Below are 22657 nucleotides of genomic sequence, written 5' to 3'. Positions count from 1 at the left end.
GTAAAGCCTAAGATGCATGTTTGAATCTCCAGGTCCCACATAGCCAGACACAGTGATGCAAGCATGCAATGTCTCACGTGTACACAATGGGGCATATGCATCTGGAGTCACAGTGGCTGAAAGGCCCTGGTGTGCCTATTCTCTCTCTCTCTCTCTCTCTCTCTCTCTCTCTCTCTCTTTCTCTGCTTCTTTTTCTCCCTCTCTGTCTCTCAAAAAAATTGAAAAAGGCCCTCACCATGAACAGCGTCGGGGAGGCTTGCACGGATATGAAGCGCGAGTACGACCAGTGTTTCAATCGCTGGTTTGCCGAGAAGTTCCTGAAAGGGGACGGCTCTGGGGACCTGCGCACCGACCTCTTCGAGCGCTACCAGCAGTGTGTTCAGAAAGCAATAAAGGAGAAAGAGATTCCTATTGAAGGACTGGAGTTCAGGGGCCATGGCAAAGATAAGCCTGAAAACTCTTCTTGACCCTGAAGCTGGATTCCTCACGTTAGGAACAGAAAGGAGTCTGGATTTTGTCAACAAAGGCTATGAAGATAGACATGGGTTTTGATGAGTTTGGGATTTTTATTTCTGCCTCCTGGATTTTCCTTCTTCTAACAAATGATGAACTGTCATTCTTGCTTTGAGATGATTTCTCACTTGCAGAAATGTGCTAAAACTGAACAATTTCTTGGGATTACAGTTGCAATACATGGTCTGTAATCAGCTTTAAACACGCCTTGTATGTAAGTAATGATGAACTGGCCAAGGTGATCTTGATTTTTGCTGCAAAGGACCTTAGGTACACTCTACGAGGGTCATCGTCCATGAAAGCAGTCGGTTAGGACCTCTTTTTCCTCTCAGGGAGCTAATGCTCTTAAAAGGGGCCCAGGCACTAAGGTTCCAATCAATGGGGAGCACGGTTTTATTTTTATGTGGTAATAGTTGATTGCTGGTGGCCTGTGTTAGTGAAGGGGAGGAAGCTTTTAACAATGCCTGCCTTAACCCGAGTTGGATGACCACTTCAGCGTTCACAGCATGGCTCACACTTACCATGCTTGGTTGCCAGTGAAGAAGCACCTTCATTACAAAGACCCGCTGCTGCCAGTTTTCAACTCAAGCTAATCTGCACATCATTCAAAAGAAAAAATGCTGCCTGTGGTCAAATGCAGATGTGGGAAAGGTGCTTGCTTTTAGCTGTCTACTGTGCCCTATATAATGTCTGTAATCATGAAAATGAAATAAATTGTAACATGAGCTTTTATTGAAAAAAAAAAGTAGAGTATGGACACTCCAGAGCATTTTACCACTGTGCATCTGGCTTTGTGTGGGTTCAGGAGAATCAAGCCTGGGCCAGTAAGCTTTGTAAGCAAGCCTTTTCCATTGATCTCTCTTGCCAGCCTCAGTCTTAACAGTTCTCATTCTTTGCCTCACATACAAATGGTGAAATTGAGGCACAGACAGGTTAAGTAACTTACCTAAGAGTACCTGGCTACTCAATGGCAGTACTGATTTACTTATACGCATAATTGATGTAAGAGTCCTGTCCCGCTAGTATTGAGTGTCCTCCTCGCCTGGCAGATGTGCCAAGCACAGAGCAGGTACATGCCTAGAGCAAGTTCACAAACTAAAAGGTGCTGCAAGGGGAAGTGTGGGTCTGTTGGACCCCAAACTGGGATTAAAGGTGTGAGCCACCACATCTGTCCTCATCTATTAATCTTTTTTTTTATAATTTCTTTTTAGTTCCCTTGTTTTTTTTTTTTGGTCTTTTTTTTATGATTTTGTCTTTTTTTTTTTTTTTTTTTTCGGTGCTGAGGACCAAACCCAGGGCCTTGCGCTTGCTAGGCAAGCGCTCATCCACTGAGCTAAATCCCCAACCCCTATAATTTTTTTTTTTAAACGGAGATCAGCTATTACTTTTTTAAAAATTATTTATTTATTTATTTGCGAGCGACAGGCACAGAGAGAAAGACAGATAGAGGGAGAGAGAGAGAATGGGCGCGCCAGGGCTTCCAGCCTCTGCAAACGAACTCCAGACGCGTGCGCCCCCTTGTGCATCTGGCTAACGTGGGACCTGGGGAACCGAGCCTCAAACCGGGGTCCTTAGGCTTCACAGGCAAGCGCTTAACCGCTAAGCCATCTCTCCAGCCCTTATTAATTTTTTTTTTTTTTTTTTTTGGTTTTTCGAGGTAGGGTCTCACTCTGGTCCAGGCTGACCTGGAATTCACTCTGTCATCTCAGGGTGGCCTTGAACTCATGGTGATCCTCCTACCTCTGCCTCCCGAGTGCTGGGATTAAAGGCGTGCGCCACCACGCCCGGCTTCTTATTAATATTTTTTAAAATGTATTTTTTAAATTTTATTTTATTTATTTAGAGGAGAGAGAGAGTGAATGGGTGGGGCAGGGCCTCCCGCAGCACTGCAAATGGACTGTCGTTGCATGTGCCCCCATGTGCATCTGGCTTACCAGGGTTCTGGGAAATGGAACCTGGGTCCTTAGGCTCCAGGGGCAAGTGCCTTAACTGCTAAACCATCTCCCCAGCCCTTATACATAATCTTTTTTTTTCTTTTGGTTTATTTTTAAACCAGGGCCTCTAGTTACTGCAAATGAATTCCAGACACATTCACCACCTTGTGCATTTGGCTTATGTGGGACCTGGAGAATCTAACTTAAGCCCTTAGGCTTTGCAGGCAAGCACCTTAACCACTAAGCCATCTCTCCATCCATCTTTTGGGTTCTTATACATAATCTTGATGTGTCCCTACTCTCCTGACACAGCCCTAACATCATCAAGTTCACCTTCACGTCAGCCTGAGAGTTTGCATGTTTGGGAGCATGGGCCTTGTTTGGCAGATGGAAAAGTAAAGCAGACCTGGTGATGGTCTTGACCAAGAGGGCACACACAGGAAAAGGAAGAGTGGTGTGGGACTCAATCTGGGACTTTTCTTTTTTTTTTTTCGTAATCTGGGACTTTTCACTCCCTGCGTTTTCCTCTGCGGCCCCTGCCTCCTGCACGTCCTTCCACACTCAGCCGATTTGGCCACCACCTTCTCATGGCCCTCATAGCAATGCAGAAATTTTGGTCCAAGGAGGGATTAAATTCCATAAAGATACAGAATATCCCAGGCCTGTGGACCCCAGACTTTTATGTCCTTGTCCAAGGTTGCCAAAAATTAAAAATGCAGACTCAAACCAGGCATGGTGGCGCAAGCCTTTAATCCCAGCTCTTGGGAGGCTGAGATAGGAGGATCACTGTGAGTTCAAGGCCACCCTGAGACTACATAGTGAATTCCAGGTCAGCTTGGGCTAGAGTGAAACCCTATCTCAAAAAAAAAAAAAAAATATATATATATATATATATATATATATATGTGTGTGTGTGTGTGTGTGTGTGTGTGTGTGTGTGTGTGTATGGTGTGTGTGTGTGTGTGTATTTATTTAAGATGAGCATGGTGGCACATGCCTTTAATCCCAGCACTTGGGAGGCAGAGATATGAGGATTGCCTTGAGTTTGAGGCCAGCCTGGGCTAGAACAAGACCCTACCTCAAAAAAAAAAAAAAATAGGCAGGAGAGATGGCTTTGCAGTTAAGGCACTTGCCTGTGAAACCTTAGGACCCAGGTTCAATTCTGCAGAACCCATGTAAACCAGATAACAGAAGGTAGTTCATGTGTCTGGAGTTCATTTGCAGTGGCTAGAGGCCCTGGTGTTCTCTTTCTCTTTCTCTCTCTCTCTCTCTGTCTAATAAATAAATTAAATATTTTAATGATGTTATTTCCACAGGTTTGTTTATTTCTTTATTTATGACAGAGAGTAAGAGAGAGAGAGAGAATGGGCACTCCAGGGCCTCTAGCCACTGCAAACGAACTCCAGACGCATGCACCACCATGTGCATCTGGCTTATGTAGGACCTGGAGAATTGAACCTAGGTCCTTAGGCTTTGTAGGCATGTACTTTAACTGCTAAGCCAGCTTTCCAGCCTTAAATAAAATATTTGTTTTAATTTTAAAACATTAATTTAAAAGCTGGGCATGGTGGCACGTGCCTTTAATTCCAGCACTTGGGAGGCAGAGGTAGGAAGATCACTGTGAGTTCAAGACTAGCTTGAGACTACAGAGTGAATTCTAAGTCAGCCTAAGCTACAGTGAGATCTTACCTCAAAAACCCAAAAATAGGCCGGGTGTGGTGTCTCACACCTTTAATCCCAGCACTCAAGTGGCAGAGGTTGAAGGATTACCCTGTGTTCGAGGCCACCCTGAGACTACAGGGTGAATTCCAGATCAGCCTGAGCTAGAGTGAGACCCGACCTTGCAAAACAAGAAACAACAACAAAAATAAAAACATAAAATAAAAAACAAAAGATATATATAGAGGCAGAAGTAGGAGGATTGCCTTGAGTTCAAGGCCACCCTGAAACTACATAATGAATGCAAGCGGGGTGGGGGGGGCGGGGGGCGGGGAGGGGAAGGAGGACAGGGATGGAGCGAGGAAGGGAATGGGTATGCCAGGCTCTCCTCCCACTGCAAATAAACTCCAGGCACATGTGCAACTTTGTGCATATAGTTTTACATGGTTACTTGAGAATTGAACCCAGGACATCAGGTTTTTGCAAGGAAGAGCCTTTAATTGCTGAGCCATCTCTCCAACCCGAATTATAAGATTTATTCTGGGGAGAGTTAGGATTCAGAGAGAAGGCTAGCAGGAAGCCCAAGGCAGGGAAGGGGCTATGGAGAAAATCTCCCTTATACAGTGACAAGTCGGCCAACACACACACACTTAGAAATCACATATGTTCCAAAGCAGGAAAGTACCCAAAAACAAGGCAGAAAATTGCCTGGTTTAAAAAGAAATCCAAGGTAGGACAGACAAATGAAAACCTATATCCCTCCTAAAGGGGAAACAAAAAAGAAATTCAAGGATCCCAATGCACCCAAGAGGCCTCCTTCGGCCTTGTTCTTGTACTGTTCTGAATATCACCCCAAAATCAAAGGAGAACACCCCGGCCTATCCACTGATGATGTTGCAAAGAAACTGGGAGAGATGTGGAACAACACTGCTGCAGATGACAAGCAGCCTTACGAAAAGAAAGCTGCCACGATGAGGAAAAGTATGAAAAGGACATGGCTGCCTACCGAGCTAAAGGGAAACCTGATGCAGCAAAGAAAAGGAGTTGTAAGGCTGAAAAGAGCAAGAACAAGGAAGATGAGGAAGATGAAAAGGATGGGGAAGAGGAGGAAGATGAAGAAGATGAGGAGGAAGATGATGATGAAGAATAAATTGGTTCTAGTGCAGTTTTTTTTTCTTGTCTATAAAGCATTTAACCCTCCTCTACACAACTCACTCCTTCTAAAGAAAAAAAATTGAAATGTAAAAAAAACAAAAAAAGGGCTGGAGAGATGGCTTAGTGGTTAAGCGCTTGCCTGTGAAGCCTAAGGACCCCGGTTCGAGACTCGGTTCCCCAGGTCCCACGTTAGCCAGATGCACAAGGGGGCGCACGCGTCTGGAGTTCGTTTGCAGAGGCTGGAGGCCCTGGCGTGCCCATTCTCTCCCTCTCCCTCTATCTGTCTTTCTCTCTGTGTCTGTCGCTCTCAAATAAATAAATTAATTAATTTTAAAAAAAGCTTTAAAAAAAAAATGAAATGTAAGGCTGTGTAAGATTTGTTTTTAAACTGTACAATGTCTTTTTTTGTATAGTTAACACACTACTGAATGTGTCTTTAGATAGACCTGTCCTGGTGGTATTTTCAATAGCCACTAACCTTGCTTGGTACAGTATGGGGGTTGTAAATTGGCATGGAAATTTAAAGCAGATTCTTGTTGATGCACAGCACAAATTAATTATATATGCGGACAGTAGCTTTTTTTTTTTCATCTTCAGTTGTCTCTGATGCAGCTTATATGAAATAATTGTTGTTCTATTAACTGAATATCACCCTGTAATTGCAAAAAAAAAAAAAAAATGCAGCTGTTTTGTTGACATTCTGAATGCTTCTAAGTAAATACAATTTTTTTTTATTAAAAAAAAAAAAAAAAAAGAAAGAAATCCAAGGGCTGGAGAGATGGCTTAGCAGTTAAGCGCTTGCCTGTGAAGCCTAAGGACCCCAGTTGGAGGCTCAATTCCCCAGGACTCACATTAGCCAGATGCACAAGGGTGGCGCACATGTCTGGAGTTCGTTTGCAGTGGCTAGAAGGCCTGGCACACCCATTCTCTCTCTCTCTCTTTCTGCCTCTTTCTTTTTCTGTCAGTCTCAAATAAATTAAAAAGAAAGAAAAAAGAAATCCAAGTCAGGCGTGGTGGCACACACCTTCAAACCCAGCACCCAGAGGTAGAGGCAGAAGTAGGAGGATTGCCTTGAGTTCAAGGCCACCCTGAAACTACATAATGAATTCCAAGTCAGCCTGAGCTAGAGTGACACCCTACCTCAGAAAAAAAAAAAAAGAGAAAATAGAGGGCTGGAGAGGTGGCTTAGTGGTTAAGTGCTTGCCTGTGAAGCCTAAGGACCCCAGTTCGAGGCTCGGTTCCCCAGGTCCCACGTTAGCCAGATGCACGAGGGGGCCGCACGCGTCTGGAGTTCGTTTGCAGAGGCTGGAAGCCCTGGCGCGCCCATTCTCTCTCTCTCCCTCTATCTGTCTTTCTCTCTCTCTGTCGCTCTCAAAATAAATAAATTAATTAATTAATTAATTAATTTAAAAAAGAAAGAAAGAAAGGCTCACACACATGCCAAGAGGGATCCAGAGAAACAAGAGATTTATACACACAAGCCAGTCCCATTTATGGATCAAACATCCAATTATGATGAGCCTCGTCATCAGCCTCAGGTATGCAAGGGAGAGAGAGACCTGATTGGTTGGTGGACTGAAGAAGCTGACTCAGGGCTGGAGAGATGGCTCAGCAGTTAAGACTTGCCTGCAAAGCCTAAAGACCTGAGTTCAATTCCCCAGGACCCATGTAAAGCCAGATGCACAAGGTGGCACATTCATCTGGGGTTCATTTGCAGCAGCAGATGTCCTGTCTCTCTCTCTCTCTCTCAAATTAATAAAAATTACACACACACACACACATATATATATATGGCTGATTCAGAAGGGGCCAGCCCACATGTATGCTAAGCCCAAGAAAACTGGAATGAGGAGGAGGAAGTTGCCACGAGTTGCTGCTTGCAGCCATCTTGAGTCAGACAGGGGTTCTACTGGCTGACTGCCTGTAAGAAAAGCTACCTTGGTCCTATTCTGTACCAATAGGTCAGTTCTCCTACCCCTGCATTCATGTGTGACGTCCATCACACCAGTCCTGAGACTACAGACATGTCCCACCATACCAAGTTTGTGCTGGGGATGGAACCCAGGGTTTCGTTTATGCTAGGCAAGCACTTTACTAACAACTATATACCTGCCAAAATCTTGTCAAAAGGAGGGTTGGAGAAATGGCTTAGTGGTTACAGCACTTGCTTGCAAAGTTCAAGAACCCAAGCTCAAATCCCCAGGATCCACATAAGCCAGATATATAAGGCAACCCATGTGTCTGGAGTTTGCTTGCAGCAGCTACAGGCCCTGGTCCATTCTCTCTATCTGCCTCTCTTCTCTCTCTCTCTTTCTTTCAAATAAATAACTATAAAAAATAATAAATAAATAAAAATCTCCTGATGGGGGCTAGAGAGGTGGCTCAGCAATTAAAGGTGCTTGATTACAAACCCTGACAGCCTGAGTTTGATTCCCCAGTGTCCACATAAGCCAGATGCTAAAGGTAGTGGCACATGCATCTGAAGTTCTGTTTGTAGTGGCAGGAGGCCCTGGAATGCACATCCCCCCTTCTTGAAAATAAATAATAAATAAAGTATTAAAAGAAGAAAAGAAAAAGAAAGCCTGACGGAGTCGGATCCAGGATAGCTATCCACCTGGCCTTGGAAGCCTTCAGGTGGGGTCTAGCTCCAGTACCTTCCCTGCTGCTGCCTGCCTGCCTTCCCTATGGGTCATCTTGGTTTCACCCTGAGGTTGGTTCTGAGCCTTGGTGCTGACATCTCAGAGCCCAGGGATTCCCCTGCTGCCTAAACTGGAAACCCAGGACCTGAGTTCCAGTCTTCCTTCTGTCTCCAGTCTCTGTGCCCCTCCAACAAGACTTCCCCTCCCGGAAGCTTCTCTGAAGTCACATCTGAAACGGCTATTGCTTCTCTGAGCTCAGGGTTCCCCCAAGCCCCTGGAGTGCCCCACAGGACTTAGAGAAGAATCAGAAACTCAGAAAGTGGTTCTTTTCTTTGATTTATTCTCAAGTTTCTCTATGTAATAGTTGTGGCTACCATTGAAAGTTGCTGTCATGTGTCAAAGAGGAAACTGAGATCCTGAACAGGCCAGTGACTCACCTGAATCACACAGTGGAGGCCACACCCAGGCTTCCAGATCTTTTAATAGCTCTCACCCATTACCACGTTCCTTCCTTTTCCTCCTGGCTCCAGCTAAACCATAGCTCTGAGGACAATGAGGCAGGAAAATCCAGAGTCCAAGGCAAGCCTTGGCTATACAGTAAGACCCTGATTCACAAAACCAAAAGAGATCGATAAGACAACAAGAGAAACAATAGCAAGGGCCAGGCATGATGGCGCATGCCTTTAATCCCAGCACTCGGGAGGCATCGCTGTGGTTCGCTGTGAATTCGAGGCCATCCTGAGACTACATAGTGAATTCCAGGTCAGCCTGAGCTAGAGAGTGAGACCCTACCTTGAATAACTAAAATAAATAAATAAAAATAATACAATAAAGGCTAGGCATAAAACAAAGCAGGGACTTGTGAGGCTGACCAGTTGGGACCTTGCTGTGAGACAGAAGCCAAGGGAGCTTCTGCCCCTGCCTTCTGGTCTTCCCTACAGGCCATCTTGGTTTCCTCTAGGGAACGAGGTTTGATTTATTTTATTTTATGTTGTGGCATGGCCATTTGGAAAGCTGACATGAGAGAAGACATGTTAAGGACAAGCGAACTCTCCAGAAGAAAGAAGTGCACAAGCCTGGAGGCAGGGAGGAGTGGACCTGATGTTCTAAGGGCAAAGAGGAGGCCTGCATAGCAGGAGCCTGGTAGAAAGAGGAGCATGAGCAAGACAAAAACCTGAAAAGGGTTTTGAGACAAGACGTGTAGCAGGGAGGGTAACCAGTCAGCAGAGAAACTGGAAACAAAGGGAATGTGAACAGGGAAGGGTGGTGAAGGCTACTGGAGCATTCTAGAAGATGAAACTGAACGTCTTGCACAATGGCAAGAAAGCCTGAGGTGGGCCCTCACTTTCAACATGAGTGTAAAACTGCTGTGGCCAGAACAGAGTGCGGGTGCCTTCGGGTGAAGGGCACAGGAAGCGGGGCCCGGGGTAGCGGGGGAGAAGGTCGTGCAGTCCAAGAGGCTGTGGTCGTTCATGAAGGATACAGCAGGTCAGACAGCGGCAGGGTAGGAGGGACAGTGGAGGAAGCTGAGGGAGGACATTGCTCTCTATGGGCACAGTAGGGACAAGCAGGGTATCTGCACTTCCAAGGTGACAGCAGTGTGGAACGTGCTGAAGATGGCAGATTAGCTAGGCTCTGTCTGAGCTCACCATTAGTCCTTTTTTTTTTTTTTTTCTTTCATTTTTCAAGGTAGGGTCTCACTCTAGCCCAGGCTGATCTGGAATTTACTATGTAGTCTCAGGGTGGCCTTGAACTCATGGTGATCTTCCTACCTCTGCCTCCCAAGTGCTGGGATTAAAGGCATGTGCCAAGCTTGGCATCATTTTTTAATATTTGTATTTTTATTTATTTGACAGAGAGAGAAAGAAAGGGATAGAGAGAATGGGTGCACCAAGGCATCCAGACACTGCAAACAAATTCCAGATGCATGTGCTATCCTGTGCATCTGGCTTACATGGGTCCTGGGGAATCACACCTGGGTCCTTTGGCTTTGCAGGCAAGTGCCTTAACTGCTAAGCCATCCCTCCAGCCCAAGTCTTGTTTTTCTTTCCTTTTATTTTTCAAGTTAGGGTCTCACTCTAGCCAAGGCTGACCTGGAATTAGTCTCAGGCTGGCCTCAAACTCACAGCGATCCTCCCCTCAGCCTCCTGAGTGCTGGGATTGAAGGCAGAGAGAGATAATGGACACACCATGGCCTCTGGCCACTGCAAACCAAATCCAGACGCATGAGTCACTGTGCATCTCACTTTACATGGGTGCTGGGGAATTGGACTCCAGTCGTTAGGCTTTACAGGCAAGCATCTTAACTGCTGAGCCATCTCTCCAGCCCTCACCATTAGTCCTGAGATGCTTGGGACACTGGTTGCTCTGAGGGGAGCACCTGCAATGCCCAAAGTGAAGGAAGGAGCTGCTACCACTTGGGGGTGCTTCAGGGACCCCTTCCCGGGCCCCCAGCACTCCAGCCTGGGCTCCTTTACCTTCTTTTCTATCCCTCCCTGACAGCTCCCAAGGACAGGTTGATGTTTCTCCAGCACAGCATCCCAGGCAGCCTTGGATAGATAGGCAGTGCCTAGGCCTGGCTGAGGAGGTGGAGTGCAGGAAGGGGAAGCCCCCTTGGTTTCTGTCTCACAGCAGGGACCCAGCAGGGAAACCCCACAAGTCCCAAAAGGAAAGTGGGAGCTCGGGGAAGACCAAGAATCCCCCATGCTCTCTGAAGATGGGAAATCCAGGGTGTGGCTGAAGGCAGGGCTGTTCTGGAAGGGACCAGAGGTGGTGGAAGGGTCCAGCCCTGTCACATGGTCTCTGTGGAGCAAAAACACCTGGATTGTTGTGGGTTCTGGCTGAGCCTCTATCCTGACCTCATACAATCCCAGCCTAGCCACAGGCTGAGACCTGATCCTGGTCATTGACTGAGCCCTTATCCCAGCCTAAGCCTGAGCCTTCACCTTAGTCAGAGTCTCAGCAGAGGCCACACCAAGCTCTGTCGCTGAGGAAGCTCTAAGCCCAATGCTGACCAACCACAGAGAGGCTCATGGATAGCCCTGGCCCCCAAAACAGACAGAGGCAGAACGTTGAAGGGTACACCCTTTGAATCCAGCCTTTAGAACAAACTCTGACACTGAATTACAACAAATTTAGCCCTAATCCTACATATGACTAGCCAAAAACCTGAGCCATTATGCATGGAGCTGACCATGATCATGTGGCCTTGGGCTGAGTTTTACCCAATCCTGATGGCTACAAACAGTTTGAATACATGTCCTCAGCGCATCAAAGTGAGCCCCAGCCAGACCCACACAGACTCATCCAGCCACCGTGCAGCTCTGACTTCCCGTACATGGCACTGGGTAAGGATGAGTCAAACCGCAGTCCCCCTCTAGTGGGCAATCCCCTTACCTGGCCATCCGTCTTTCGCAGGACAGTGGGCCGGCGAGAGTCTTTGGATGCCAGTGGCAGCAGAGAAGCATGAAGGGGTTGGGTCTCTGAGACCCACTCGTGGCAAGTGGGTGAAAGGACAGAGCCCAGGAGCGAGAAATAGAGGGAGGGGCTGGGCCCTGGAGCTCAGATGGGTTGGAACAGAGCTTCCTGCCATCCTCATAGCTCCCCCTCTGGGAAGGGAAACTACATTTCCCCATTTTAGTAAGGGTAATAAAGAAGGAAGACTGAGTGAACCAAAGCTGAAAGTACAAGCAGGACAGAAAGTGAAACCGGGAGTAGCCCCCAGTATAAGACCCCCCTACCCAGGAGATGGCTGCATAGACAGGCTGGGCCCTGACATGGGCCAAGTGGCAGGAGACCTTGGCTGGCGTGAGTTGGAGGCTGGGGCTGAGCAAAAGGGGGGGAGGAGCCGGGCGTGGTGGCGCACGCCTTTAATCCCAGCGCTTGGGAGGCAGAGGTAGGAGGATCGCTATGTGTTCGAGGCCACCTTGAGATTTACATAGTGAATTCCAGGTCAGCCTGAGCTAGAGTGAGACCCTACCTCAAAAAAAGGGGGGGATGGGCGGCTTGGTGGAGTCTGGCAGAGGATGGGAGAGCTTGACAGGTGGGTTGGACTGCAGGCTGAGAGGTAACCGCTCAGGGGAGCCTACAGGCACAGTTGGCTGTGGATAGCAGTGAAACTGGTGTGGGTGGGTAGAGGCTGTGACAGTGGAGCCATGTTTCCAACCAGGCTGGGCAGGGGAGGCCACAGTTTGGCTGGCATGAGTGGAAAGGGCTGGACAGGTGTTGGCTGGCCAGAAGGACTAGGCACATAAGTGAGGAGAGAGGCCGAGAGCTGAAGTCAGCTGGAGGAAGATGGTACAAGGGGCTCACAGCCTCACTGGGTCAGCTCGGAGCTTGGAAGGAGGCTCAATCTGCAGCTGGTGGCTAACGGGCAACAACCAGAGCTGTAGACGGAGGAGCAGATGACAAGCCTGGGTAGGCTCAAGGACTGTATGATGAGGGCAGGGCCCTTAAAGCTCAGGGCCCAAAACCCAGGTTTGGCTACTAAGAGGGATGGCTGGGGCCTCCAGGTGGTAGGTGGGAATGAGGTAACATTGCTCAATCTGGTTGTGCACTGCCTGCCAGGACCCAGGAATACCCACTCAGTTAGCAACCTAGAACTAGGAACCATCCTATTCTGCTTAGGTCTCCAGGATTCCAGGGGGTTGAAGTGGCCCCCAAGCCAAGAGGCCCAAATGCCAGAGTTCTGTTCCTTCTGAAAGACCACGAGGTAGTGCACGGCTCAAGAAGCTCCACTTAGCCTCTCCTGAGGGTGCTTTGAAGAGAAGAGCTCAGGGTTAGGGATAAAGAAGGACAGGGCAGGGGCCAGGAGAGGAGTGAGAGTGGGAATGGACTTGTGGATGGTTTGGGTTTGGGGTTTCCAGGGGAATTGCATAACTACCATGACTGCTCCATTTCCTCACCCCAAGAGTGAAACTGCTGAACACTGCCTTCTTTCCAGAGCCTTCACTTCACAGCCCTACCTCCCTCTTTCCAAGAAAAGCCCTCCTAAGGCAGCCATTTCACAGATGGGGGCCTAGGGCACAGGGAGAAGAGTGACTTGCTAAAGGGAAGACCAGGATGAAAGACAGCCCCTTCCCCTCCCATCTGTATGCCCTGTCTCTTCCGGTCCCAGGTGGGCAAAACCAGTACAGAGTGACCCATCTGTCTAGAGGAACTGGACCAACCTGTCCCTGTGACTTCACAGGATAGAGCCACTGGCCTGGCCAGGCCACCCCTTCTGCCCTGGGGCCAGTTGAAAGCACCCAAGCCTCCTGGCTGAACTTAAGGAATCCTTGGCAGAACAGAGTGTCTGTTTCCCTTGAGTTCCCTGGGGGACAGCATACCGCTTGTGTTTGGACAGATCCAGCCCTGACTCCCTTAAGGTCTTGCCTCAGACCTTGGACCTTGCTGTCTCACTTTCCTCCTCTGCAGAATGGAAAGAATATTGGCCACCAGGCTGCCACCTGAAGTGCAAAATGCAAAAGGCACTTGGCCAAAGGAATTAGTGGGCAGTCAAGATATTTGGTCTGCTTGCAAAACAGCGGGCACTTGTGCAGAGATGGCATAGGGTCTGTACTGTGGTTCTGAGGATGCCCATGAAAGTGGCCACACAGCGCTTATATGTACACTGGTTCTCTTCCTTCAGGATTCTTCTCTAGCTCTTGTCTTACCCACTCCCTCCCCTCTATGCAGGGCTCAGCCTGCTGCTGCTGTTCTCCTTGCTTCTCGTGGGAGCCGGTGCCTGGGGGCTTCCAAGGACCACTCTAGGCTTGCAGGAACTACGAAAGGAGTTCACAGTCAGTCTGCACCTCGCCAAGAAGCTGCTCTCCGAGGTTCAGGGTCATGTCCGTCGCTTTGTGAGTCTTCCTAGTGCTGCTGGCTCGAGGAATGGGGAGACTCCCTAGTCCCACCAACCCCCTCTAACAGACATTGCTCCTCAGGCTGAGTCTCACCTCCCCGGAGTGAGCCTGGACCTCCTGCCACTGGGACAGCAGCTCCCCAACGTGTCCTTGACCTTCCAGGCCTGGCGCCACCTCTCTGTGAGTGAGCATGGTGCATGAACGTAGGTTGGGGTTGAGTGAAAGATGGGTCAGGAGGTAGACGAAGGTGTCTTTGGATATAAAGATAAAGCTGGGAGCCAAGTGTGGTGGAACACATCTCTGATCTCAGAGCTCAGGAGGCACAGAGATGATGATCCTGAGTTTGAGGCCAGCCTAGACTACACAGTAAGACCCTGTTTCTGGGGGGCTGGGGAGATGGCTCAGTGTTCTAGGGCACTTGCTCTGCAAACCTGATGACTGGAGTTCAAATCTCCAGCATCCACATAAAGCCAGACACAAAATGATACAGGTATTTGTAATCCCAGTGTGCCTACTGCAGTGGGAGGCAGAGTCAAGAAAATCCTGAAGCTCACAGGGGCTTCCCAACAGCCAAACAGGAAAGAGCCTGTTTCAAACAAGGTGGAAGAAAAGGACTAGCACCCCTAGATTGCCCTCTCATCTCCACACACGTGCCATCAAACACATGCCAACACACATCTTACACAACACATACACACAAGACTCTATTTCTTCTTCATATTATATATATATATATATATATATATATATATATAGAGAGAGAGAGAGAGAGAGAGAGAGAGAGAGAGAGAGAGAGAGAGAGACACACACATGGGAGAGAGATTGAGTCAGGGCCTCATGTGGCCCAGGTTGGCCACAGATTCATTTCATAGTTGAGGATGACCATGAACTTCGGATTCTCTGCCTCCACCTCCTGAGTGGAGGGCTGGGATTACAGGCATGTGCCATCACATACAGTTGTTTTTTTAATGTGTTGCTGGATATCAAAGCCAGGCTTCATTCATGCTAGGCATGCACCCTAACTGAGCCAGCCTATTTCACCCTATTTCAAAAAAGGAGAGGGGGAGAAAAGAAGGAGAAGGAAATGGAGTGCATTGGAATTTAGAAACGGGGTAAGGAAGAGAGTGAGAATGGAGCGGGAAGGGATGGAATTGGGGATGTGAAAGAGAGAAGGGGTTTGGGATTGGGGGAAAGAGTGAAAACAGTGGAGAATGGAGAAGAGAAGGGGATGGGGTGGGAGGTGGAATGGGTAGATGGTGAGGCAGAGACTGTTTAGAGGACGGATGGAGGGGCGATTAGGATTGGGAATGAGATGGGTAAGTGTTTGGAGATGTTAGAGACACGACATGATCAGGAGACTGGGTGAGGTGGACCAGGAAGGAATAGGGTGGGGTTTCAGATGGAGAGGATGGGGGTAGTTACAGACGGGTGTGGGCATGGTCTGGGGAGATGGGGTACAGGTCAAAGACAATGGAGTGGGAGTAGTGATGGCCACGGGCCAGGGACTGAGAGTAAGAACGCATATGAGGATGGAATAGAGGTTAGAATGAAAATGAGAACCAGACAGAGCTGGGCCTGGGTTTGATGGGGGTTTCTTGACCTGCAGGCCTCTCCTGACCCTTCCCCTCCCCTTCAATAGGACCCAGAGCGACTCTGCTTCCTCTCCAGAGCACTTTGGCCCTTCCATGCCCTGTTGGGAGGTCTGGGGAGGCAGGGGGCCTGGTCCCACTCAGAGAGGGCGCAGCTGTGGATCACAAGGCTGGATCTCCGGGACTTGCAACGGCATCTTCACTTCCAGGTAGAGTGACTGCTTCTGTCCCTCAACTCCAAGAGACCCACGTGCAAAATGGAGACTCACTAGCTCTCTTTTGAAACACCCCAGCAATAGGGTTGGGGAAGCCTAGAGACACTCCAGATCCTTTGATGAGTAGTTATACCAGGGCCCAGCTCTATCCTCTAAATCTATACCTGCTTTTGGGGCTGGACGCCAATGAGGGAAGATCCCTAAGGCACCCAAGACAGCCTCTGGCATAGGCAGGCCCATCTGTTTCCTTTTCCCTCCAATCGTCTGACATCACTCAGATTCTCTTGGACATCTCAAAGGGCAAGAGAAATTTTACCCTTAATAAAATGAGAATAGAAAATGTAAGCATGAAAACTAGCTACATCATCCCTCCGCCCCTTTCGATCCTGAAATAATCCTTAATTGCAGAGGAACTTCCTGAAGGCTGACCCTAGGGGCAATCCTTGGGGAGTAACCTTTACTCTGTTAGTACTCTCTTGCTGTACCATGTCCATTTCCTTCAAACAAAAAGATCAGATAGGGACGGAGAGATGGCTTAGTGGTTAAGGCACATGCCTATGAAGCCTAAGGACCCAGGTTTGATTCCCCAGGACCCACATAAGCCAGATGTGCAAGGGTCGCATGCACCTGTAGTTTGTTTGCAGTGGCTAGAGGCCCTGGTATACCCATTCTCTCCCTCTGTCTCTCTCTCTCTCTCTCTCTCCCCCTCCCTCTCCCTCTCCCTCTCCCCCTCCCTCCCTCCCTCTCTCTGTCTCAAATAAATAAATAATAATAAAATCTTTTTTTTAAAGTTATATAAAAAAATCAGATAAACTGGGCATGGTGGTACATTCCTGTAACCCCAGCACTTTTGAGGTTGAGGCAAGAGGACTTCAAATTCAAGGCCAACCTGAGCTACATGGCAAGACTGTCTTTGCCAGGTATAGTGGCTCATGCCTTTAATCGCAGCACTCGGAGGCAGACATAGGAGGATCGCTGTGAGTTCAAGGCCAGCCTAAGACTACCTAGTGAATTCCAGGTCAGTCTGGGCTGGAACAAGACCCTACCTTAAAAAACAAAATAAAAAAAACTTTCTTAAAAATAAAACAACAACAATTTTTTTAAAAAAACACAATAGGGGCTGGGAAGATAGTTCAAGGCTCATTGGGCAAGATTGCTTATTGTGCAAGCATGAGAACCTGAGTTCACATAAAAAAATCACATAAAAAATCAGGCGTGCCAGGCCTGTACTTGGGAGGCAGAGGTAGGAGAATCACTGTGAGTTCGAGGCCACCCTGAGACTACTCAGTGAATTCCAGGTCAGTCTGGGCTAGAGTGAGACCCTACCTCAAAAAAATAAATAAAAATAAAAACAAACAAAAAAAATCAGGCATGTCTGTGATACCAATGCTGAGGGGCCAGAGACAAGAGGATCCCTGGTCAGCCAGTCTAACTAAAAACCAGGGAGCTCCAGGTTCAGTGAGAGACTCTGTCCCAGGGAAATAACGTGGAAGAGTGACAGAGGAGGACACCTGACATCTTCCTTTGTCCTCAATTCACATATACACAGGGTGTATGCATCCATGCACAGCACCGCATACTACATATATATAAACTTGTCAGATGAAAGGTCTGAAGTAAATGCTGTCCAAAGAAACTATGGTCTTGTTTTCACTGGTGTCACTAGTTGCTGATGGGCACATATAAGGAATGAAGAATGGCTGAGGTTCTTGGCATGACCACTGTGTGACCTATGGGTTTCTCCTCACAGGTGCAGGCTGCAGGATTCAACTGTCTTGAGGAGGTAGAAGAGGAGGAGGGGAAGGGGCAGCTCCCAGAGGCTCTGGCTGACCCCACGCAGGGGTCAACCCCGGTGTCCTGGCCCCAGCTGATCTACACCCACCAGCTCCTACGCTCCTTGGAGCTGGTCCTGTCTCGGGCTGTGCGGGACCTGCTGCTTCTGTCTAAGGCTGGGCACCCAGGCTCATCTTGGGATTCCCAGCATTTGGCTCCCAGGCCCTATGGAGTGACCTTTTAGCCCTCCTTCCTCACCCTTTGGGACTCTACTTACTGGAGTTTGGCCTACATTGCCTCAGTCCAGGCAGGGATCTACCGGTCCCCAGCCCTGACCCAATAATTCACAACCCCTTCAGTCCTTACCAAATTATTTATTTCTTTGGGTATTTATTTATTTTTTTAGGAGATAATGGTTTATTTATTGCTTCATCCTTGGGCGAGGCCACCAGGCTGGGTACCTAATAAAGCCCTCCTGCCCCCTCTATGCCTCAGCATCTTTTCACAGATGAGGTGAGGTGCCTGACACCCAAGGACCAAGACAGGACAACCTGGGATGGAATGGGAAGCCTCTGGCTACTATGCTCCCATATTCTTGTAGTTCCTGGCCCATCTTCCCTCATGTTGACCTGCTCAACTGGAGGCTACCATAAAAAACAATAGCGTTCTGGGACTGGTCTACCACTTTGGAAACTCAAAGCAGCTGGCTTGTTGTGCACAGGCCACTGATTCTAAGTGTTGCCCCTCAGCCTTTGAAACCCCTTTCCCTTGGGTTGGTTTATACCCAATGGTGGGTTATCTTACACAGCACGGTATGGAGCTACAGCATGATGGGCAGTGGGAAGTCACAGAGGGAAGGCTTGGGAGAGACCAGTCTCTGCTCCTCAATCTTCCTTGCAGGCTTCTGGACAGCAGAGATAGGTTGGGGAGATGACCAGAGCAGCGACCCATGAGAAGGGCCCCAATGGGACCAGCCTGCACTGGGGAATTGGGCTCCTTAAATTCAAGGTCTTCACAGACATCTGTTTGTTTGATTTTCTTTCCCCGAGGCCCAGAGGGTGAAAAGGATGTGCTTCAGTGGCTGAGGGAGTCAGGGGTGAGCAGGGCCCATCCTTCTGACCCTCACTCAGGCCCTGGCTCACTGGTGCTCAAGACCCAGTCACTGGGGCTTTGGCTGGCCCAGCCGGGCTTGCAACTCCTGCATCATTCCTGGATGAGCAAGGCCAAACCTGTAGGAGGAAAACAAACCCATGGGATCTGGTTCTCAGGTGCCCAAAGCTGCCTCACACATGCCAGTGCAATCAATGCCCCTGTGCCTACCCATGTCCTGGGGGCCTTCTTCTGGCTGGCACTGGGGTCCCTCCAGGCCTTGGGGTACTTGGCTCTGGGACTTCCTCTGGCTGAAGAAGTGACTGCTCAGGGGCTGACAGCTCCTCCTGGGGCTGGGGACTAGGAGAGTTTGACTGCTGCTCAGGGACGGGTGTCCGATGGAAAGAGGGCCGCGAGCGTCGTCGCTGTGAGGAGCTTCGTGAGAGAAGCACTCGGCTCCGTGGGGCAGAGACGTCCAGAAGGGACCCGGGGAGCAGGGCCTGAAGGGCAGGGGACACAGGAGATGGTGGAGAGGTGGCTTCCAGATTCTGCTTGCCCCTCCCTCGACCCTGCTGGAATCCTCACCTCACTCCAGCTGCTGTGAGCATCCCCTGTGGCATTTCCTGCCCTTTCAGCAGTTTCAGAGGGGCCAAGCAGGACCTCTGCAGGGATCTGAGGTGTTGGCTGCCTTTCTTGTCCTGGGATGTCCTCCAGGCCTTCTGGATCAGTCTCCTGAATCTCTGTCCTCTGGCCTTCACTTGTGACATTCTCCACATCTTGCAGTGTTTGTGCCTTTCTCACTAGTTCTCCCCTAGCTGCTTCTTCTAATGCCATCTGCTCTTCTAGGAGGCCCTCAGTCTCCTCCGTGACTGTGGCCCCCTCTGTTCTCACTGCCTGAGAGCCTGAGGTCACATCACCCACCTTACTGCTTCCTCCTGCCAGTGCAGATCCTCCTACCTCTGCTTGTTCTTCCTCCCCGGTCTCACCAACTTCTGTTTCACCTCTGTTCTCCCCGTCAGCCACCTCCTCCAGCTCTGTGCCTCTCCAAGCATCCACTTGACCTTCAGAATGCCAGCTTCGCCTAAACTCCCCCTCCCAAGCCAACACAGCTTCTTGCTGTGGCCCTTCCCTAGCAGTCCTGATACCTGGGATGGCCTTGTCCTCCCCAGTATCAGGATTCAAAGACCTGCTCTGCATGTCCTCACTGACCTGGAGACTCAGAACTGCCTCCTCCAGCCTCCAGCCTCCTCTGGATGTTCTGTCTCCCTCCCAAGGCACAGCAGCCTCCTCCTCACTAGCTCTGCTTTCTCTGACCTCTAACTCTCCCAGTGATTGTCCTGTTGCTACCTCTGCTTCTTGACTTCCCTTCAGCTCCTGGTTTACAGCCTGAGATGCCAGTTCTTCATCTGTTCCCCACACTGGTACCACTGGAAGTTCAAGCTCCTGGCTTCCTTTAGCCTGGGCCTCCACTGCCTGGCCTAATGCAGCCCCTTCCTCTCCTGCTTCAGCATTTGTTTTTCCCTCCTGAGGATTTCTGCTCTCCCTTCTCTTCCAGTTTTCGCAGGCTTCTACCCCAACACTTGAAGTCTCCATGTACCTGCAATACGCCTTCAGATTTTGCAGTGTCTCCTCTTTGCTCAGATCTGGAATTCTCCCAGGCTCTTCCTGACTTTCCTCAGGTTGCCTGGTTGGAGTCTGAGGGTCTCCTGTAAGCTCAGGCTCCTGGCCTTCAGAGACCTTCACTTCCAATAATCCTTGTCTTATCTGAGCCTCTTCATTCCTCTCTCCCAAGAACAACTCCTCGTGCCTGGCTTCTGGGGCTGCTTCCAAATCCAGCTCACCTTCAGCCTCCTTATCCAGGGCCAGCATAGCCTCTGTGGCCCAGAGGCCACTCTCTTTCCCCCTGAGAGCCTTCTCTGCCTGCATCTCCTGTTCCAGACTTGTCTCATCAGCCCTGATGGCCAAGTCTCTCCTCCCCTCGCCTTCAAAGCAACCCCCTGTCTCCTGGCCTCCCACAGCCTCCCTCTCCGATGTCTGGCTTTCATCTGCCTCTGCTATTCTCTCTGTCTCCAGGGTCTGGGTCTCAAGCTTTGCTTCAGCCTTTCTCTTCTCACCCATCTCCTCTTCTAGGTCTCCCCTACAGGTTTTTTCTAGAATCCAGATTCTCCCACTAGCTTCTGGGATGCTTTCTCCCAAGACCGGCCCATGTTCTGTCTCCTTGACTCCTGGGAGGTCAGCCTCCTTGCCTGAGGATGCCTGGGCTTCCTCTCTGCCCCATGTTTCCCAGTCCACAGATTCTTCCCCTGGACCTTGTGTCCCCTGTGCCTTTGCACTTGGGCCACCCATCACCAGGACCCTCTCTTCTTCTCTGACAGCCCCTATAGCCCCAGGCCCTTTGGTTTCTGCAGCTGCGTCCTTGGTCACCCACTCACTGCCCTCTGTTACCTTCTGCCCACCAGTGCCAGCTTTCCCCTCAGGCTCTTCAGAGTGCCAAGTCAACTGTGACTCCACCCCGCTAGCTATCCCTGGCTCTGTTGCCCTGACCTCTTCCTCCTCCTCCTCCTCCTGTTCCCAGGTACTCAAAGGCTCCCCTCTGCTCACTTCCTCCTCATCCAGCTCCCGGCTCTCCTGGGCTCCACTGCTCCTGTCTCCGTGAGTCTCAGGCCCTGCTTCCAACCTTATCCCACCATCTAAGGGGACATTTGCCTCCTGACCCAGGGGAGCCATAGCTGCTTCCTTGGCTCTAGTGTCCTGCCCTGCTTTAGACCTTGGGGAGCTTTGTGCTCCCCACTCCCAGGTTTGTTTCCCAGCTAAGCTTCCCTCTTGGCATCTTCTGGCCTCTCTAGGCCCTCCCACCCTCTCACTTCGGCCACCTGGCTTTCCTATAGCCACTTCCCCCAGTTCCTCAGCTGCCTGCGTCTCCTTCTCTACTGTGGGGACTGCATCTCCTACGAGGTAGGACATGAAGGTGCTGAAGGAATCCTAGAAGAGAAGGGGAAGGGTTTCAGGAAGGCATTCAGTGGAAGTCCACGGTTCCTTGGGGGCCCAGACCTGAGAAGATCAGGTAAGGATCTTGACTCTGGGAATTTACAAAAGAAAGAAGAAAGGGTCTTGCCTAGAGCATGTGTACATGATCTTATGGAAGTAGATTCAACCCAGGAAGAGTACTTGGGAGGCAGAGGTAGGAGGAACACCAGGAGTTTGAGGCCACCCTGAGACTACATAGTGAATTCCAGGTCAGCCTGGGCTAGAGTAAGATCTTACCTCCAAAAAACAAAAAAAGAAAAAAAGGTTGGATAGCCCTGGGAAAGGGATCTTAAGCCCAAGGAGATGTTCAAAGGAAGAAAGGAAAGTGAGACCACAGGGAATGGATGGAAGTCTCTGGCATTTGTTAGCCCCTCTCACCAGTGCCCCCCTCAAGGCCTGATGCAGCCCAGGGAAGTGTAGCCGAAGGAAATCCATTCTGTAGGTCTCTGGGCGTCCAGAACTGCTCAAAATGACCGTCCCCACCAGCCAAGACAAGCCAGTCCTGCCCCCGGACCCAAGACACTTCCTCTTCCCCTGTCTGTCCCTGACGCATCCTCACTCCAGGCCCTGTGCACCTCCCCTGTGCTTAAGGCAGACTTCACCCCAGGCAGGGAATGGGTGCACGTCATCCAGGAGACACAGGTGTACCTTTGGAGCTAAAGGGCAGAGGGTCAGGCCAGAAAGAAAAAAGTGGGAACAGTAGACCTCAGAATTGGGTGTGGGGGAGGGGGCATGTGGCAACTGTAACCTAAGTGACCTAAGTGACTCAGGTCTTATATTCACACCTCAGCCATTTCCGTCTCCTTTAAGCCACAGCCACTCTGTGAGAGGAAGTTAGGGTTTGTGGTTCCTGTTTCTTGGGGACAAGGAGTGAGGAAGGGTCTAGTGGAAACTCTGGCTTCCCATTTCCATGTCATTAATATTTCTCTAAATAGGTGAAAGGGCCAGACTGGTGACTCCATAGCTCATCTGTGGTTATTTTGACAATAAAACTTGGTCAAAATGGGCTGAAAGCTGGGCATGGTGGCGAATGCTTTTAGTCCCAGCACTTGGTAGGCAGAGACTTAGGAGGATTGCTGTGAGTTCTAGACCACATTGAGACTACATATTGAACTCCAGATCAGCCTGGGCTAGAACAAGACCCTACCATAAAAAAATAAAAAATAAAAAGAGCCAACACAGGGAGCGGATGCTGAGGTAAGAGGATCACCTATGAGTTTC

At 49.6% G+C, this 22657-nt stretch overlaps 3 protein-coding genes across 3 annotated transcripts; 2 read left to right on the top strand and 1 right to left on the bottom strand.

Moving 5' to 3' along the window:
* Window positions 1-236: 236 nt before the first annotated feature.
* LOC123453626 (TP53-regulated inhibitor of apoptosis 1-like) lies at window positions 237-540 on the top strand. Its single transcript, XM_045130656.1, has one exon. It carries the CDS (start codon window positions 237-239, stop codon window positions 465-467), a length of 231 nt encoding a protein of 76 aa, XP_044986591.1. The 3' UTR covers window positions 468-540.
* Window positions 541-11676: 11136 nt separating this feature from the next.
* Il27 (interleukin 27) lies at window positions 11677-17564 on the top strand. The gene is made up of 5 exons (XM_004670185.2): window positions 11677-11707; window positions 13577-13740; window positions 13825-13923; window positions 15383-15541; window positions 17298-17564. The coding sequence occupies exons 1-5, from the start codon at window positions 11677-11679 to the stop codon at window positions 17562-17564; spliced, it is 720 nt and encodes a 239-aa protein (XP_004670242.2).
* A 150-nt stretch (window positions 17565-17714) lies between these two features.
* Window positions 17715-21921, bottom strand: Apobr (apolipoprotein B receptor). Its single transcript, XM_004670184.2, has 4 exons — window positions 21815-21921; window positions 18995-21391; window positions 18641-18909; window positions 17715-18549 (listed from the first exon to the last, which is right to left on the bottom strand). Exons 1-4 carry the CDS (start codon window positions 21869-21871, stop codon window positions 18480-18482), a joined length of 2793 nt encoding a protein of 930 aa, XP_004670241.2. The 5' UTR covers window positions 21872-21921; the 3' UTR covers window positions 17715-18479.
* Between the last annotated feature and the right edge of the window lie 736 nt (window positions 21922-22657).

This window comes from Jaculus jaculus, chromosome 12 (assembly GCF_020740685.1).
Source record: "Jaculus jaculus isolate mJacJac1 chromosome 12, mJacJac1.mat.Y.cur, whole genome shotgun sequence".
Lineage (NCBI taxonomy): Eukaryota > Metazoa > Chordata > Mammalia > Rodentia > Dipodidae > Jaculus > Jaculus jaculus.
Note: the sequence above shows the minus strand (reverse complement) of the source record. Positions and strands in the feature narration are given on the sequence as shown.

Coding starts and splice junctions, on each gene's coding strand:
- LOC123453626 (XM_045130656.1), top strand. CDS start 237: ATGAACAGCGTCGGGGAGGCTTGCACGGATATGAAGCGCGAGTACGAC.
- Apobr (XM_004670184.2), bottom strand. CDS start 21,871: ATGGATTTCCTTCGGCTACACTTCCCTGGGCTGCATCAGGCCTTGAGG. Junction 18,910..18,994: donor CTCACAGCAGCTGGAGTGAG/GTGAGGATTCCA, acceptor CCTGCCCTTCAG/GCCCTGCTCCCCGGGTCCCT. Junction 18,550..18,640: donor AGAAGGCCCCCAGGACATGG/GTAGGCACAGGG, acceptor TTCCTCCTACAG/GTTTGGCCTTGCTCATCCAG.
- Il27 (XM_004670185.2), top strand. CDS start 11,677: ATGGGCCAAGTGGCAGGAGACCTTGGCTGGC. Junction 11,708..13,576: donor GGCAGGAGACCTTGGCTGGC/GTGAGTTGGAGG, acceptor CCCTCTATGCAG/GGCTCAGCCTGCTGCTGCTG. Junction 13,741..13,824: donor AGGGTCATGTCCGTCGCTTT/GTGAGTCTTCCT, acceptor ATTGCTCCTCAG/GCTGAGTCTCACCTCCCCGG.